Source organism: Molothrus ater, chromosome 10, assembly GCF_012460135.2.
Source record: "Molothrus ater isolate BHLD 08-10-18 breed brown headed cowbird chromosome 10, BPBGC_Mater_1.1, whole genome shotgun sequence".
NCBI lineage: Eukaryota > Metazoa > Chordata > Aves > Passeriformes > Icteridae > Molothrus > Molothrus ater.
In genome coordinates, this window is record NC_050487.2 from 21,065,192 (window position 1) to 21,083,363 (window position 18,172).

Here is an 18,172-nt window from a genome sequence, read left to right on the forward strand (position 1 = left end):
AAGGCAGCAGGTTTTCACACCAGCCTGCTGAAATGTCTCAGGGAAGCCTCAAAGTCTCCAAAGCCTTCAGAGCCCCAAATGTTCTGCCACCAACTCTCCACTTTTCATCATGAAAATAATGGTGTTTTTCCTTCTTAATTGTAGTGAATATATAAAGAATATTTTTTTAGTTAGCCTCCATATGGAGGAATCAAAGACTGAGGGTTTTATATTCTTTATTTTTCCTATGCAACAAATTTCACTGCATCTATAATTTTGACAGATTTTTGCAACACAAAGAGCAAGATGTTGTTATTTCAGAAGGTGTAACATGAATGCAGGTGCTCAGTTACACATTTCCTAACTTTTGTTGAGACAAGTGAAACCCCTTATCCACAAATTATTTGGGAATGAAGTATCAGCAATCAGCTTTCAGGGACTGCTTGTTTACAAATCCAGCTTCTGGATACCTTTATATAATGGAGAATATTTACCTTCTCATGTGGAAACTCATTGCTTCCAGCTGATGAGCACTGCAACTGTTGTGTCTGATACCCATATATCAACCAGATTCTTTCTGAGCAAGTCATAAATCCATTTTTAACAGCCTGACAAGTAGGTGACACCATGAAATGTCTCATCATAAACGCCATGATCTCAAAACTTAGAGATTTTAATTTATAGCAGCACATTTAAGTGTTGCCAAAATAAGAAAACCCTTGTTGAAGCTAATGTGAAAAATAAGTTTTAAGGCAAAAAGGTTTAAGCAGCATCAAGCTTTCTTTGCAAAAAACGTGGACATGCAAATTGTTTTATGAATTTTCACGGCATTTCTTGCTTTCATGGCATTTTCTTATCATATTTTTCTGATGCTATGAAATCAATGTTTATTTTAAAATCTTGGAGCAGTTAACCCTGATACTGGGTAAGACACCCTATAAGAATCTCGAATGATTGATGTAAGACAAGTTAAATTTTTTGAGATATACGCATATACGCATATACACACACGTATGTAAATGAAATTGGAGCAGAGATACGCAAGAGCTAAAAATTTGCATTTAAAATAATATTTTGATCAAAAAGCTGATTAACAAGATCCAAATAAATTTTAGGGTTTTTTAACAGACTATGCCAGCTCAGCCCATCAACATGCAGTTTCTTTTATTATGGAAATATGCTTGCATAATTGTTTTTCATAAATTCAGACAGACTTGGAGCTGGAGGCATGCTATGCTGCCAATGTTCTATTGAAATGTTTTTCTCTATGACTACTCCCAAGGACACACGTATATATTCCACATACGGCCAAACTCTGGCCCTCCATGAACCTCAGCAATCTGTAAAAAGTTAGGGCTTGGGTTTCTTAAAATAAGAGAAAGTATCTTGTGGGCTAACTGTTAGAAACTGTCAGACTGTTATTCTGAAGCCAGCAGAGGATAAAAGTCCAAACCCAGTTGCTAAGCTGCTGCAGCGACAGCATTAATTTCAGAGGGAAGGAGCACCCAGAGTGGCTGCTGGCTGCCTTGGAGCTCGTAGGTACACAGCAACTGCTGCTGCAGGTTTAAAAATAAACATCAGAAATGGTTAAATACCAGTCCTAGCTGCACTGAGCACACACAGCAAGCGGGGGAAAGCAAGTGAGGGGTCACTGTCTGCAAGATAAGTAAGAAAAAGGCAAATCTACTCCCTCCCTGGGCTGTGCACATCAGCTGGGAATGGATTTATTTGTGTGGCTGGAGATAAAGCTATCTGCTGCTCCCTGACCAACAGGCTGATACCATATCACAGTCACCTGCCAGCATCTCCTTCCATGGCCAAAGCCACCACTTAGTTTACCAAGGAACTCCTACCTGGAGCAGGAAGCACTAGCTTTGCTATGAAAAAAGCTAAGTTAAATAAATGGGGTTATGATATGTTGAGAATAAAAAGCAGGCACTTGTAAAACAGTTCAGTATCTTTGCCTCCAACCTCTCTAACTTAACACAAATATCCTTCCAAAGGTGCAGACCTGCACCAGCCCTCTCCAGGCTGTAAGGAACAGCCCAGCTACTACCACAATGGTGGGCTTAATGGCCCTTCTGAACTTGCAGACAGAAATACCTCACCATCATTTAAAACCAGCTCATTGTTCATTAACAGTGCATTAATTCCATCTGACAAAATATAAGCAGGCAGAGCATCTCTTCCCAGGCTGGGCAGGTAAACCTTCGTGCTGCCTCTGAGCTCCCCCAGCCTGTCTCATCTGTCCCCAGAATCACTGTGCCTGCTTTGAAGAGGGCTGGCTTGGCCTTTTAGCTGAGACCTAACAAAAGCTTCTCCCACAAGGAGTCCTGTATGTCTGGTGAAAAGCAGAGTTAATTAGTTTCTGAAAACTTCTCCGTTTACACAGTAAATGCCTCCTTTCTGCTCTATCAAAACTCGGTGGTGTAAATAATTATTCCATAAAAGCCCCTGGGAAAGAATCCAACTCTTGCACCACTTTAATAAGGTTACAAGACTGATGAGTATCGGCCCTTCCTGTCTTTCAGGTAATGAAAAATGTTTCTGTACAACTTTCATTATCTTTCAAATTCCGGGTTAGCATTCACAGGCATCGTGTGGTTGGGGGCTCATTGTGTGTGTGAGAACTACACTGCAAGCAACATTCATTTACTCCCTCCAGGGCACGGCTTGAAAGGCTTGGGGGTCAAATGAATTCACACTTATTACTGGGTTGAGATTCTGCTTTTAAATTATGGCTCTAATCCTGCAATTTTAGGCAAAAACCCCAGTGATTAAATATGAGTTTCGCTGCAGAGCGAGTCAGCAGGAGCAGGCTGCCCTTGGAAAGCCAGGCTGATGTTTGAGCTGGGGTTTGACAGAGCCCTGGTGATTCCCCATGGGGGGGATGTCCCCCCAAGCCCCTTGGCTGTCACATGCAGCCATTTCACAAACCCAGAGTCAAGTTTCCCTCTCCTCACTGAGGAATTTGTTCCGTAGAATGATTACTTTGTCTGTGATAATGTGAATTAAAAACATATTTCAGTTGACACAAAACCATGGAGGATTAAAACCAAAAGGTGCTTTTTAAAATTCTGGCTGTTAAAGGGACAAAGCTCTGATTAAATTTACAGCTTGGCTGCACACTTCTCAAACATGTAACAATACCTATTATTGAAAAAAGACTTTTCATGAAGTAATAATTTTAAAATTGAGTATATTGTGTACTCAGAGAGAGGTACCTGTATGATCCAGACATCTCCCTGTGATAACTCTCCTGCAGGAGCTGCTCACAAGGCTAAACCCTTTGGATGGCTTCATCCCTCCTTGGATGGAGAGGGCTGCCCACTTGGACAAATCAAATCCATGTGCTGCAGATACAGCATCACTCACTTGTGACTGACTCACCGCTGTGCTCTTCTCCTTTACATTGTTTTATTTTTCACTTGAATAAGATTTGCCAAGCAACATGACCAAGATGACTATTTATGCATAATATGATAGATTTCTATCAGATGTAATATTGACTATACACACACAGAACCATTCACAGCAATGCATGATTTGTGAGGGTCCTGTGAGTTTAATTATTCACAAATGTCAAAGTTACAGAGAGAGAATAATAGATAATCTCTAACTTCACCTCAGTAAATGTCATTATTATTGAACCAGCATTTGCCATGGTTTTGATTTTTTTTTAATCCCATTTTTGGCATTATTAAAGGAAAATTATTTTTGTCTATTTTTCATTTTTTGCTTATTTCTGCTTTAAGGCTCTGGTTACCATAAATTTAATTGTCCAGATCTCAGAATCCTGCAAATTGCTCTAATAGCTTCTCTTCCTACCTCTAAGGATGAAACAACACATTTTTCTTGTCAGCTCTCTGGGTTTTTGTAAAGCACCTGGCTGTGGCTATTGACCAAATGAGTAACACTCAGGTGGTCCATGGTGCTAAAACACTGACTCCCTCTCTACAACAACTCTGTGCTAAGTGCACTTTCTTCCCTTCTGAGCACCCTGAAACTCTTCAGCTCAGTATTGTCACCTGTTTCCACACCAGTGAAGTGACTTCCCCTTGTGGACAGAGCTCAGGCTGGTGTTTGTCATCTCTGCAGGCCTGGCTTAACTTGTGGCTGGCTTAGAACCAGCTCCAGCCCATGCCAGGACAGCAGCACCTACTGATGGAGCAACTGAACATCCACACCTTTTGTATTTATTCAGAACAAAAGCATCCATCAGAACCGAGTCCAAAAGCGCAGCCTGGCTCTCCCTGAGCTCTGCCACTCCTGCAGCCCAGGCTCCCACTGCAGAATGTCTCTGGATCAGCCTCCCTCAGCTGAACCAAGTCTTCCCATGAGCTTTCCACCAGTATTTTTTATTTGCTTATTTGTGCCCTATCTCTCCAGCTGGACAGAGAAAGGCCTGAGCTCTGGAGAGCACAGGAGATGGGCTGGGGGTTTTTTGGGATTTCTGCCTCCCTCTGCACCACGACTGCTTCTCCCAGTGCTGGCTGGGACCATTCATTCAGACCCACGGTGTTCCTCTGGCTTTCATCTGACACACCAAACCAGAAAAGGGATTACAACCAGATTTATTAATAACCTCACCTGACTGCAGTCACACTCAGCATTAGGGTTATTTACAGGGTGATTCAATTCCATCTTAATTTACAGGCTTTTATGCCTCAGACAAACACAGACTATGGTAATTTGCCATTGAATAATAGAATTAGCTTAATTTAATCATGATTAAAGACATAAATTGCTCATGACAAAATAAAACCCAGGGGAGAGGGGGGTAAGAGCTATGCCAGTCACCCCAGTGCATTGAGCTCCCCATTACAGTATGAATACTGGGAACTGTCCTCTGGAAACAGACAACGGGTGCAATTCTGGAGTGGGCAGAGCCCTCAAACACCCACGAGCACAAAAGATCCTTCAGATTTATACCCCAGTAAAATGAGTTAGTGGCAGCAATCTGCTAAGGGAAAAAATCAGAGGTGCCCCCCTGTGAAATCACCAGTGTGTTGTGACACAATCTACTTTTCACATTTGCTATTGTTACATTTGTGTGGCACTTTGGCATCACATACCTGTGGTTTCTCCATTCCAGAAAGAATGTCTTGAACCCTTTTTGTTTCTGAATCAAATTCTGTAAAAGAGAGAATGTGGAAAGAGGAAGAGAAATAAATTACCAAAATTAAACAAGAATTTCAGCTACATAAATAAAAACAGGGGAGGGAGACAAACAGATATTACAACACGAGTAGCTGCAGACTGGGCTGTCCCCCTGCCCACCAGGGCTCTGGAGAGGACAAGTGTCCTTGTCCCATGCAGGGAAAACCCAGGGGAGCCACACAGGAGCCTGTCCTGAGTGCCAGCACCCACCCTGCAGCCACTTGCCCTTAAGCTGGGTAATGCCCAAGGTTCTTCTGCAGCCACCTTGCAGCTGGAGGCAATGAAGTGATGCCAGTAAATTCCAGAGCCTGAGCAGCAGCAATCCATCCTCCCTGCCTGAGCCTCCTGCCTGGCACAGCAGCTCCTGCAGGGGCTGCACAGAGGCACCCACAGAAAAGCTGCCCCTAAATTAGAGGGATAATTGTGCAGAAGAGGCCATCCTCTGAGCAGTGCAATCAGCCTTTCCCTCATCCTCCCCCCTCAAAACAATCTTGAGGTGAAACATCAGCTCAGAGTAATGAGGTGACACAAAGCAGCTTTATTCCTTTTGGACCACAGCACACAGAGGCCTCACTTTCCACTACAGTATTCTCTAATGGAAAACCAGGAACATATTTTCCTGGATTTTTTTTTTTCTTCTTTAAAATGTTAATGCAAAAAGTTTGCTCACCAAAGCAGAAGAACATATCTCACCTAAAGCAAAATGAGCCAGACATCCTTGGCACAGGAAGCAAAAAACATTAATAAACAGGTGGGATCAGATCAACAGCTTTCACTAATGATTCCCCCAAAACCTGACCTACTTCTCCTAGCCCAAGAATGTGCCTTTATTTTTGTCTGTGACCTGCTTTAAAAAAGAGAATCTTCTTTTTACAAATTCCATGTGCTCGACTGCCAAAAACTAGAATTGGCTGAATGCTGATGGCAGAATTCCAGTGTAAATGCCCATCTCTCCCTACAAGAATGCACCTTGGTGTGGACTGGGAATGACAGATCTCCTGCTGCACACATTCCTGGATTCCTTTTAGTCTCAGCCACTTGGAAAAGAAAGGAGTAGTAATATTTCAGGAGAAGTTGAGGATAGCAAGATTGTTGTTTTTCCATAGCAGATAACCCTCAGAGTGTATTACAAAGACCATAAACTGGCAGGATTGAGCCAGAATATGATAATATTGATTTCAAAATTTCACAGATCAACTAAAATGGCTGAGGAAAAGGCTGAGATGCTGATCCAAGTGAAAATGTCAAAATTTGGGGTGTTTCAGAATGCAGGGCTCCTTTCAGCATCAGTAAAGAAGTTGAACTGTGCCACAAAGCCCAGAGGCAGATCTGCACAGATCTGCAGATCTGTGGAGATCCTGCAGGCTTATCTCGAAGGAATGCTAATCAGAAGCAGCTTCTGCAGCTCTGAGTGTAACAAAAAAGCTGCTACTATTTTATCAAAAGTTTCTAGTTATTATGTCACCCCTAATTACAACCCCCAGAAGCTGAGCGTGAATCACTCTCAACCCTAAATCCCAAACATGTGGACTGCATTTTCTTCCCTCTCTCTGCTTTCTAGCAAGGATCCTCTGTCACACTGAGCAGGAGAGGAAAACAAACCCTGAAGCCCAAAGAAATCTCATTTCCCTCTGCCATGAGAGGTGATTGCTCTGTACAGTAACTCCCACCCTCTGCAGGTCAGGGCTGAGGGTTCAATCTGCTCCAGGCACAGGAACTGATTCCAAGGCTTAAGGGAGGTGGGTATGCCCAGCAAATAAATAAAAATTTAATTATTTCAATCAAACTTCTCAATGAAGTGTCCCACTCAGGGAATTTTTTACATGAGTGTCCCAATTATGCATCTGGTTCACAAAGAGAAGGGTTTGGGTGCCGGACACAGAGGCCTTGGGTTGTTACAGATATGTGGACATTTATGAGGGCAATATGGACATTTATGAGGCCAGTATGGACATTCATGTCACCAAGTGTTTATACAGATAAGCTGGAGGTGGAAGAAGACAATTCTTCAAAGACTTTGGGGAGAGGGAATGGGATACATATAACAAATAACACCCTGTGAAAATAAAGCAAATACTACAGGCAGAAAGCAATAAACATCCACAAGTGATGTCTATAACAGCATCAGAGAACAGCACAGGTTGAAAGGGGACCTCAGGAGTTGTTATCAAGAATTACAGTATTTACAGTATTTCAAACACTTAGCTTCCCATTTCAAGAGCCATTAAAAAAAAAATCTCAGGCTTCTATGGATGGCTGAGTTCCTTTCTGTAATAAACATGATTATTCACAGTCTCCTGAGCTAGACTAAGCTAAGGAGAGGAGAAACCTCTCCCAAATCCCTCCCTCAGTAGGGAAGTTGCTCTGACCTGCCAATCTCTGACTATCAAGCTCAACATCTTCCTTCCAAGCCAGCAAAGAGCAGAAAGCCCTCTGAAATAGAAGACAATAGAGAAGGAAAGAAACCATCTGATATGTTCTATCTGATAACACAGAGCTGCTGGAAAGCCTTTCCTCCTGGCTCTCTGTTGTCACTCAGCAGCCACCAAGGACTATATTCTAAATTAGCTCACTGGAGCATTTAGGGACAAGGAGCATCTGCTGGACATCCCAGATGCAGTGGTGGAAAAGTGGGCAAGAACAGCAGCAAGAAACGGGCAAGTCTTGATGCAAAACAGGCAAGTCAGGTTCAAAAAAATTACCTAGAACTGCTCAGGAAAGGTGGTGGGTGGCTGAGCATGACTCACCTACCTGGGACTAATTGTCCCTGAATAACAGACAGTGGATTTGCATTTCAGTCTTTGCCCCTTCCTCTTCCTCAGCTGATTGAGCAGTGAGTATCTGACAGGCAGACAGGAAATCTGTATGGCAACCCCCCAAAGGCTGGGGCTGGCTGGGGCTGGCAGCAGGAGCTGCTTTCCTCCCTTGCCACAGGGAACAGGAGCTCAGCCACGTCAAGAAGAGCCCAACCAACACTTCAGGTCATTGTCCCATTTTAGCTTTTCCTCTCAACATCTGTTCCCCACATCTGTCATGGCAAAACTCTTCCTCCTAGGAGGAAGCTGGGGGTGGGGATGAACTCCTTGTGAGTGCTCCAGGGGGTCCTCTGAGGGACAGCACAAAAAAATCTGAGTTACCCTGCTAATCTCACTGTCTGAGAGACATAATAGCACTCCCAGCATTAGTTTCTAATTCCCAGGCTGTGGGTTCTTTGGATCCAGTGTTTCAGACTAATCTTTTATTGCAGAAAAGCCAGCTGAAAGACCTGGACCACATCAAGTTCCTCTCTTTTTTTCAGAGTTTTGAATCATAAACAAAACTCTATAGATACAACCAGGAGTAAATGCCCCTAAAATCTAAACACTTTCTCAGCAGCTGTTTGGTGCTAACAGGGCTTCAGTGTCAAGCCTTGCTGAACTAAAGCCTTTTATTCTATGCTTCTGTTAGCCTGTGTCTATGTTCCTTTCTGCACGTACAGCACAAATATAATTTTCAGACCTTTCCAACCATACTTTTAAACACCAAGCCCAGCTTTAAAAAAACAGGGGAAAAAAGTCAGTTCAAGGTAAGTTTGAAGTTTCCATCAATAGTTTACATGTTTGCATGAACAGCAGCTGTGTATGTAAATGGTTTGAAATAGCTAAAAGCTCTAAACTAATTAAGATTTTCCCATTGCAAATACACATTTTAGGTTTGTTCTGCATTCTTTCCTTCGAAGAGAGGAAAAGGTCCAGCTCAAGACTTAGCTTCTGGCCACAGAAAGTATTTACTGTTTCAACAGCCTTTCCATTCCAAGGGAATGACATCAGCACCAGCACTTTGCAAACTCTGAGTCTAATTCTCAAGCAGAGCTCCATGCTCACAGATATGCCAGTCATAACATGACATGCTTTCTCAGAATTTGTTCCAGATTTATCGGGGCTGTGACCGGCTTCAGCGCTGGGAAGGGTCTTTCATCAGTCACGTACAGCACAACCTACAGCCCCCGAGAAAATGAGCTCTTCAAACACAGCCCAGCTCCTCTGTGAGCTGCCTGCCCGTGTCAAAGCTTAAGACACCAAGAAGAACACATCCAGACTTTCAGGGAATTGCAGAAATGTAAGTTAATAAGCTCCTTTGCACAAGAACAAACCTAATGCTGCAGATGTCACGCAGCAGCTGAGTCACAGGAGCAGAGGGGATGTGACACAGCCACAGAGTCCATCCTCCTACACTGAGACATGATCATCTACACCCAAACCACTTCTCTGAGATGAGAATTAAATAAATGAAATAAATGACCTCCTGCCCCATGATCACGGTCATCTCCAAACTTCTCAGATAGGAGAACTACCACAGCATCTAACTCCTCATCTCAGGGAAGGTCATCTCAGCTCTCCCTGCTGCATCTGAAACTTATTCCTTCTTTCCTGCACATCTGCCCCAGGAGAGCTCATCACCCCTTACATACTTGCAGGAATTTCTTCCTTTAACAAAACAAGCTCATTTCTCCATACCTGTCTGTAAGAGACCCCACCTGCTGCTGTCCCCTGTTTTTTAAATTAGTTTCCATCCTTCTGAGGATGTGGCACATCCCTGCCCAGCTGAGGTCCTGGCAGCACCAGAAATAAGGACCCATTTACAGAGCTTGCTTAGAAGTTTACTCTTCTCTTTGTCTACAGAATAACTTGATTCTTGGGGTTTGTAATCTCCTATTCCTCCCAGAATTAAAAAAAAAAAAATAATTAAAAATTAAAATACCTAAACCATCTAATTAAAAAAACCAACAGGTCTGAGAACAACTAGCTGCAGTGCAGTAGATGGCTCTTGCCTTGATCAAACTTTTTCTTTGAAGGCCATTACAGAGCTCTCCTCCTGTCTGGTCATCATTCCCTGACCCATCAAGCACTCTCAACCCCATCAGAGCCTGATATGGAGTATAATTTAATAAGCCTCAATCCTTATTCCATCCTTCAAGCCCTTAATGAAAATATTGAATAAAATTAGAGCTAGGACAAATTCCTGCCTAATCCAGTTTGGTGCAGCTCTCCAGTCTGTCAGGGAGGCAGCCCAGGACAGGGCAGGGTCAGGGATGAACAGCCAGGCTGCAGATGTGACATGGGAAGGGCAAATCCAGTGTCACACTGAGCACACAGGGCTTTAAAAAACTCTTCCCAGCTGGACAGAACAGGGAGCCCTTCAGAGTAAAAAACTTGTGAAAAAAAAAATTTCTATTCAAAAAAGTCGATGTGAACTATAATACACCAAGGAAGATTATTAATTAAGCCTGGATGAGATTTCTAAATGTTAAATATTTCAAATTTCTGTTCATTACATGAAAGCTAATAAAAAACATCAATGATAAAACACAACTATGGCTCCCCAGACAAAGGTAGAGAGATTGATGTTATCCGACTTTAGATACAATTGTTAAACCGTGTTCTAATTCTTTAAAAATTGCCAGTGACTTCCCACTGTTGCTATCTGATTTCTCCTGCTAACATACATTTATTAATGTCTAGGAGCTTATCCTTCATTATTTATCCTTAAAGCCCAAACTATATATAGAAAGCAAAAAAAAAAAAAAAAAAAAAAAAAAAAAAAAAAAAAAAAAAAAAAAACAAAAACAAAAACAAAACAAAAAAGGGCAAAAACCCCCACAACAACAAGAAGGCACATTTTCAGATCTAAAATCAGAAAAAATCAAATCTCTATAGTCATCCTGATTCACTGATTCAATAAATCAAAGGATGACTGAAGTGCTTTGCCTCTGTGATTTAGGCAGGAATTTAATCCCACACTTGAGAGATGTCCTGGCCACAGTCCATATCTATTGAACTGCTAGTTTCACCTGGACTGCTTCAGTATCCTATTGTCCATGGGACAGGATATTCCAAAATACCTGGAGTGCAAATTCACAGCTCATCCTTCTCTAACCAAAGGCACTTCCTATCACATGGATCAGGATCAGATGTGGAAGCATTCAGATGTACATAGTGAAGTCACCTGGGCTAAAAAGCGTTTTAAAAATAAATGTAAGGGCATCTGATCCTCCCTGCCCCCCCCCTTATTGTTTGGATCTGTTTTTCATTGGGATGGAGGAAGGAAAATAAGATCAGTAGCAACCAGCAAGGGAAATAAAAGGCTGGATGCAAGGGACAAATGGAGGGTAAGTGACACGTTGCGTTTGTTTTTCTCTGCTTCTTCGCTGCTACTGCTGGAAGACAGCAAAAACAACTCCTACTTTACTGGCTGGAGATCTGAGTGAATTCCTACTGTGAACAGGCAGTTGGTCCATTTGAAGGCAGAAAAGGCTTTCTTAGTAAAATACAGCAGCCCCCCATGTCCATCACGTCCATGTGCCATGGTGAGCGAGCGCTTTGTACATCTCCCAAAGCAGATAACAGAGGCAGGGCACTGGGGATGGCTGCAGCTGGCTGGGCTTGAAGGAACACCAAACCAAACAATGACATAACCCACAGAAACAGAGGCAGCCCAAGCTGAATCTGCTGGAACAACAAACCACTTACACACAGGACCTCCTCTTGGAGCGCTCTCTTTTCATCATTTCGACCTGCTTTAGCTTATTTTCTCTGTCAAAATATTTTTTCTTTTTATTTTCAGCAGCTTCCCTTTTGCTATGCTGTTAAAGCAGCTGGCACCCTATGTGGGGTTGGGAAGACAATAAAAGCTTTGCAGATAAACCAAGCAGTGCCCATCCCTCCAACTTTTGGTCAAGTATTTAACAAAGAGACTGAAAGTCCCTCCTAAAACTTTCCTGGAGCTCCTGACTCCCACTTTCCAGGTAGAAGGGTGATGTTTTGTTCTCACTATAAACTTGGCCACTACAACCTTTTCCCAGGATGTTCTTCGCACTCCTCAGAGTTTTGTACAATAGTTGGGATGCATGGAATTTCCTTGTGCTTAATTCCTTCCATTTATTCCTGTGCTGCTTCATGGTTTGTCCCTCTCATTTCTCCTCATTCCCTGTGACTGCCTGTCCAGCCTTTGCTACACTAAAGGGCTGTTCTCCAGGCTGAGAAACCCAGTGGTCACTCAGGAAGGGCTGTAACTTCTGCAGAGCTGCACCTTGCTGCCAGCAGCACCCCAGGCTGCCCCAGGTGACAAGGCCAGAAAAACTCCACAGGCTTCCCCAGTTCAAACAGGAGCAGGGGATGGTCAGCAGCATGGCTGAGATTCCCATGCTTCTTAAAATGTCAAACTGGCTCAAAAGGATGTCTGACACCAGCCATGAAATTACAGCACCTGGCATTTACAGAGAAACTTCCCCTCCAAAAGGTTCCCTTCAGTCCTGGCACCTGTCACAGCCAGGCAAAGCAGGAGCCTGAGCATCATGAACACACAGTAGAGGAGGCTCACAACTCCTCCTTGCACTGACAAAAAGCACGAGTCTGACAGCACCAAGGACTGGACTCCTCTTCCCAGCTGGGTCACTGAGAGCTCCTCTGCATCCCACCACAGGTGTGGCTTTGTCACTGCTGAGTGTCCCTGCTGGGGCAGAGCTGAGCCCTGCACCCTCCAAGAACTGAGATGGAAAGCACAGTCCCTAATGAACACAGAGTGACAAGTCTCCAGTGTGCCATTCGAAAGTGCCTTTTAAAATCCTGCGTCTGCTGCTCCATGCCAGTGAGGAAATATTTTTCTCTGAAATACCATCCCCAGTCTAGGGGGACAATGGCACCAGTATTGAACACAAAACAAAACCTACTTCTTCTTGATGTTCAAAAATATGACCATAGGCAATTCTGGCCATAAAACCCTTTGCTAATCTGCCCATTACACAATAAGAGCATTTTCCTGATCAAACACAAAACTAGCAAAATAACCTGCAGAACTGCATATTTGCACAGAAAAACAATCACACAGCATAGCCAAAACAGACTCCATAGGAGTTCCAAACTTGCTGGGGATTAAACAGAGCTCCTCAGCCAAAATTAACAACTTCCTTGGCAGTGAACCTCATAAAGCCACTGAGTTTGCTACAACAATAGGAAGGCAGCAGAACACTTCTCCAGTGCAGAGGCACAGCAGAACCCATCATGAACTAAAAAAATTTAAGAAAATAACTGCAGGCCAAATTTTGCCCTCAGTCACAACTCCTCAACCTTGCTTGAATCAAAGAAGAAATGCCTTCTTTAGATTTCATGTGGTCTTTGGGATGCTGGGCTTTGGGATCCCAAAGTGCTTTGGGATGCTGGGTTTGAGCAATAGCCACTATTTCAGTCTCAGGAACAGAGTCAGAGCAAAGCAAGCTATTCATCCTCTGAGAAAGTAAGCAGGGAAAATTTGCCCTAAAACTGGATAAAAGTAGAAAGTGTGTAATCTTTTACTGTTCTTAATTTTTGTCTAAGCATTTACATTAAAACAAAAATTTTATTTCTATGCACTACTTGCACATCTTTAAAAGATGTTAGATTCCACAGGAAAAAAAAGTTTGGGCTTTTTTTTTTTTTTTTTTAATACAACCATTCCAAATCATGGTGCTAGAAAGGCAAAGATTTTTCATGAAGCCTGCACTGGGATTTTTCAGTGGCAACCTACTGAGGTGCTGCAGTTGGAACGTTCTTTAAATGAACCCCAATCTAAGCTCTTCTGTCACCAATGAAAATTACTGACCTTTTTTTCCAGGTGAAAAGTATGGTACAATGAAATTGCAATGAGTGGTGGAAGAGCCCACAGTAATCCCAGAAACCAAATAACATCCTTCTCTTCCCACTCAGCCCAGGCACCACAGCTCAGAGATGGGGGAAGGCAAAGAGCTTCCCCTCCCTTCTTTAAATCAACCCAAACACCTCCAGATTGACAGCAGAACAGAAATAAATTATCTTCCTCATGACAGATGACAATCAACTGACTCAAGCAATCCCAGCCTAAATTGTTTTGCAGTCATGTCTGAAGGATGAACTATGACTATATGAGCTAGAAGGATATTAAACAGAATGTTTAATAAAGACTGGGGGCTAAATTTATAAAATGCAGAAGTCAAAAAGGCTGATGTAATCTTATCTGTGCCCTCTCATGCCTGAGATGGGAAGAATGAGTTCAAGAATGTTTAAAAAACCTGATCTATAATGTCTGTACCAACTTCTACTAGTGAGCTGAAAGAAGTGCATGGGCAATTAGCAGTCCTGTATGGGACAAGGCCAAAATGTGATCTTGGATATTGGCACAACCAGTTTCACCACTAAGAAGCCTTCCAAATATTTAAAATATTTCACAGAAGTATCCACCTGATTACTGCTTGCTGGGGAGGATTCAACAAAGCTACAGGAATTTCAGCTCATTCTGGATTTCATTGCTGAGATGAAATTCAGGGACAAGTCACATGAATCGCAGTAAATCAAAGCAGCTGCTTCTAAGCACAGCTCCTTAGAGGGGAAAAGATAAACAAGAAAAAAAAAACAATGCAAAAACCAAACTCAAGCTTCAGGACAACATCTTTTATAAGAAACCTTGGAGAAAACTGAAATGGCTGCTTCATTTTAGAACAGTTTAATCTTTCTGTTAACTGCAACACTCAAAGCATCACCCTGCACTAAGATTCCTCCTCCCCTTAAAAGCAAATATACTGAAGGTCACAAAAACTTCAGAAATCAAATTCCACCCTTCCTCAGAAAAAGAGGAGGAACCGATGGGGTTTGAAGCACAGCCTAAGAGAGTTCAGTAAACAAATCCCATTAACTTCAGGGGGACATGAAATTTCATTTCACCACCTTTGCAAATCCAGCTGGAAACACAGACGGACATTGTTCAGAACATCTGGCTATACAAATAAGTGTTGTTCATTAAATCATTAGACTTAAACACGTTTTGTTTTTTATAGTCTGGAGGGAGGAAATGTTCTACCTCTTCCCTATAAATACCCTCTCCCTTTTGGCTCCATGTCCCAGATATTGCCAAATAAGGGAAACACAGTTCCCTTCCTTTGTCGGTGGTCCATGTTATCTCCTCCTAACTGGTGAGGATACACTGCTTATCTTGCTCCCAAGCTCTCAGATCTTGGTGTAACTCTTCTCCCCATCACAGGCATTTAATCAGTGAACATTTAAGCAGGATGAAATGTACTTGGTACAATTTTTTTTTTTCTGTTGGGTGGGTATCCATAAATTATGTAAACTCCTAGGAAAAAGGTTCAGATTACAGTCTTCTGTATTTGACTGTCAGTTGCAGCAGAAGCTGCAAATTCCTGAGATAATATGAAGATCCTCTGGGGGAAGAGGTTGTGCCTTACATCATTCAGCACTGACTTCCTGATAAATGATGGAGCAGACAGTTTAGCCAGCTCGCCCTGCCAAGGAGATCCTGCTGGCAAAACGAGGCAAGGGAGGGATAAAGCAGATGGGAATAAAAATATGAGAGCCTACAGAAACTGATCAGGATTGGGAAAAACAGCTTTGAGGTAAAACACCAGCCACTGCCAAAAGGGTTTATGAGCCCTAATAAGGTCAAACACGAGCCCTGGCGCCAGATTCCCTCACTCTTTACTAGATATGCCCTACATGTTCCTCAGTGGACTTTGAGCTGTGTTTCCTGTAGCTGGCACACTTAGGAAGATTAGGGAGCTCCTAATGAGATTTATTTTGTCAAAGCTGCTGTGATGAGACTGAAAAGTGTAACCAGAACTGTGGTGACCCATTCTGCCCCATGGATGGCTCAGAGCCATGGATGCCCAGACCACCAGTTCTCAGAGCACCTCATAACCATGCTGGATCATTTGTATCCACACTGCCCTGGTGTTCTTTTGCATTTTCAGGTGAAAAAAGTCTGAACAAAACCAAGTTTGAGGCATTTCCATTCGCCTTTAAAAACAGCTGACACTGAAGATGGGAGAATATTGTGTAATTAAATTAGGAGATGCTCCCATTTAGCTGATGAAGAGAATCCCTTATCTACAACTTCTGGTGCCAAAGTTATGAAGCTGGTTCTTTAGTCTTTCAAGATAAGTGCATAAAAATAGAGTGTATCTCCTCCCTCCCTGTGTCAGCCCTTCCCAGCTTGCAGAGCTCTGTGCTGTGAAGGAAGGGAGGACTGCCATGGCATTCAGGCTTCCCATAAACTTTGGGTTTGTTCCTGCAAGATGGATACAGCAGGAGAATAACTCCCTGTTTGTGACAGGTCAAATGCAGGCAAGATTTCACAGGCTGGCAAATTCCTGGAAATTATCTGCACACAGGCAACTTCTGGGAAAGAGTTGGTCAAGAATGCCTGAGAAGGAAGAACCCCCAGGCAGCTCAAAGCAGAACACTGCTGGGGTTTGGAACTGGGCAAAGCCATGGCAGAGGCAGGGAGGGCACTGGGCATGGACTTGCTTTCCAGCACCATCTGTGATATTTAGCTTTTACCCTTCTCCATCAAAGCCCCCATGATTTAAGTTAAGCTTCAAGACAGCAGAGGAAACAGATTTGTTTCTCTCCCTCAACAGAGTGTATTTGAGTGATGCTGGATAAACATTTCAGCCATTCTTTCTGCTGAAGAAAAGTCACAAATTAAGCCCGATCTGGATAAATTCTTGCAGGCACAGAGAACTTGGGAATGTACTCTACCTGAACCCTGCAATATGTTTCTAATACAGCCATCAGTCTATATAAAGCTCACTTAAGTGGTTACTTCATGTGACTATTAGGCAAAAATATTATTTGGTGAGAATCTGTGTGGCCCAGCTAATGGAGCTCAAGCTGGTACACCACGGTGTATCTGACACTCATAATCACTTTGTTTACTGCCTGAACAAGCACTTCACAGCCCATTATTTTAGAGAAAATACCAAAGATAAAGACTGTTGAAGAAGCAGGCATATTTCCAAATAGAAACAAACAAAAGCACAAGCTCAGCCATGATGTGGGAGATAAGGTCAAGGCACAAGAATATCACACTGGAAATTCTGGGTGTCACAAATGAACACTGGTTTCTCAAGTTCAGACTGTGCCCTAATTAATGCATCCTATTTCCTCTCATGCATTAAAACTTACAGGAAAACAGCACACTAAATCTATTTCTAATGAGATATAAGTCTGAAGAATTCAGACAAGTAGTATTAATGGCTAAAACTTAAAAAAATGCAGTAGGAACAGTAACACCATTTAGAGTTCATGTCTGATGCTGATCTATCCTCTCAAGATTCCACACATCTCTGGTTCTACTAAATATTATGTTTCATGTTGCATTATTTGGTATAATACTAAAATTCACTCAACCTGACAGATGTATTTTACTCTTCTGTGTGGTTTTTTCAGTGCTATTAATAAAATCACAGTGTCAGTTTTGACAGATTGTTTTCAGGAGACAATCTTATTGAAACTCCTTATTTTATAGAAGCAGGTACATTTAGGGACACCAGAGAAGCTGCATTTAACATAGGGATGTTTTGTGTAGCAGCAGAAAAAACATTTATCATAAATTTTGTCTGCAGAATATTTCTATACTGGTATAACAAATGGCTATTAGCATGTACCAAATCATCAGTTCCCAGCTAAAAGAACATAAAATTTACATGTAATGCCAGGGTTTCTCAGCCTTTTTGCTTACGTGGACCAAAAGTGATCAAACTACTCTTCTAAGCTTTTAAATCTAGAGGATATACAAGCACAGATAAATGTATGACTCAATAAGCAAAATGGATTCAGGACCAAAATAGAAAAGAATTGACAGGATCTAGAATGAGTAAGAAGAGGAACTTCGCCTTGTTCCTGTCTGCACTGAATCACAGCTCCTACAATTTACCTTTAATTCACAGGCTCTGGATTAAAACAACAACTTGATGCAGTTAAAAAAATAGGAAAAAACCACACTTTTTCCTAAGTATACTTAAATGTTACATGGGAGATTGAGAGACAACAGGATGGGGCTGTACCAAGAACACCTCAGCTCTGGTTTTTCATCCCTCACCCACTCTTGCAGAGCACATCCCTCCACATTCAGGGACAGTAGTACACAACACCTGCTTTGCCAAGTTAAGTACTTACTTCAAAATGTTTTCAAATTAAAACCACCATTGTCAGGAAGTGCTCTTGCCAAGCCCATTTTCTGTGTATTC

General features: G+C 42.4%; 1 protein-coding gene across 1 annotated transcript in view; it reads right to left on the reverse strand.

The window, feature by feature from the left end:
* Positions 1-18,172, reverse strand: part of FNDC3B (fibronectin type III domain containing 3B) — a 186,132-nt gene that overhangs the window by 62,145 nt on the left and 105,815 nt on the right. The window contains exon 7 of the mRNA XM_036389083.1: positions 5,055-5,113. Within this exon, the coding sequence (XP_036244976.1) occupies positions 5,055-5,113 (59 nt within the window). The remainder of the gene's footprint in view (positions 1-5,054; positions 5,114-18,172) is intronic.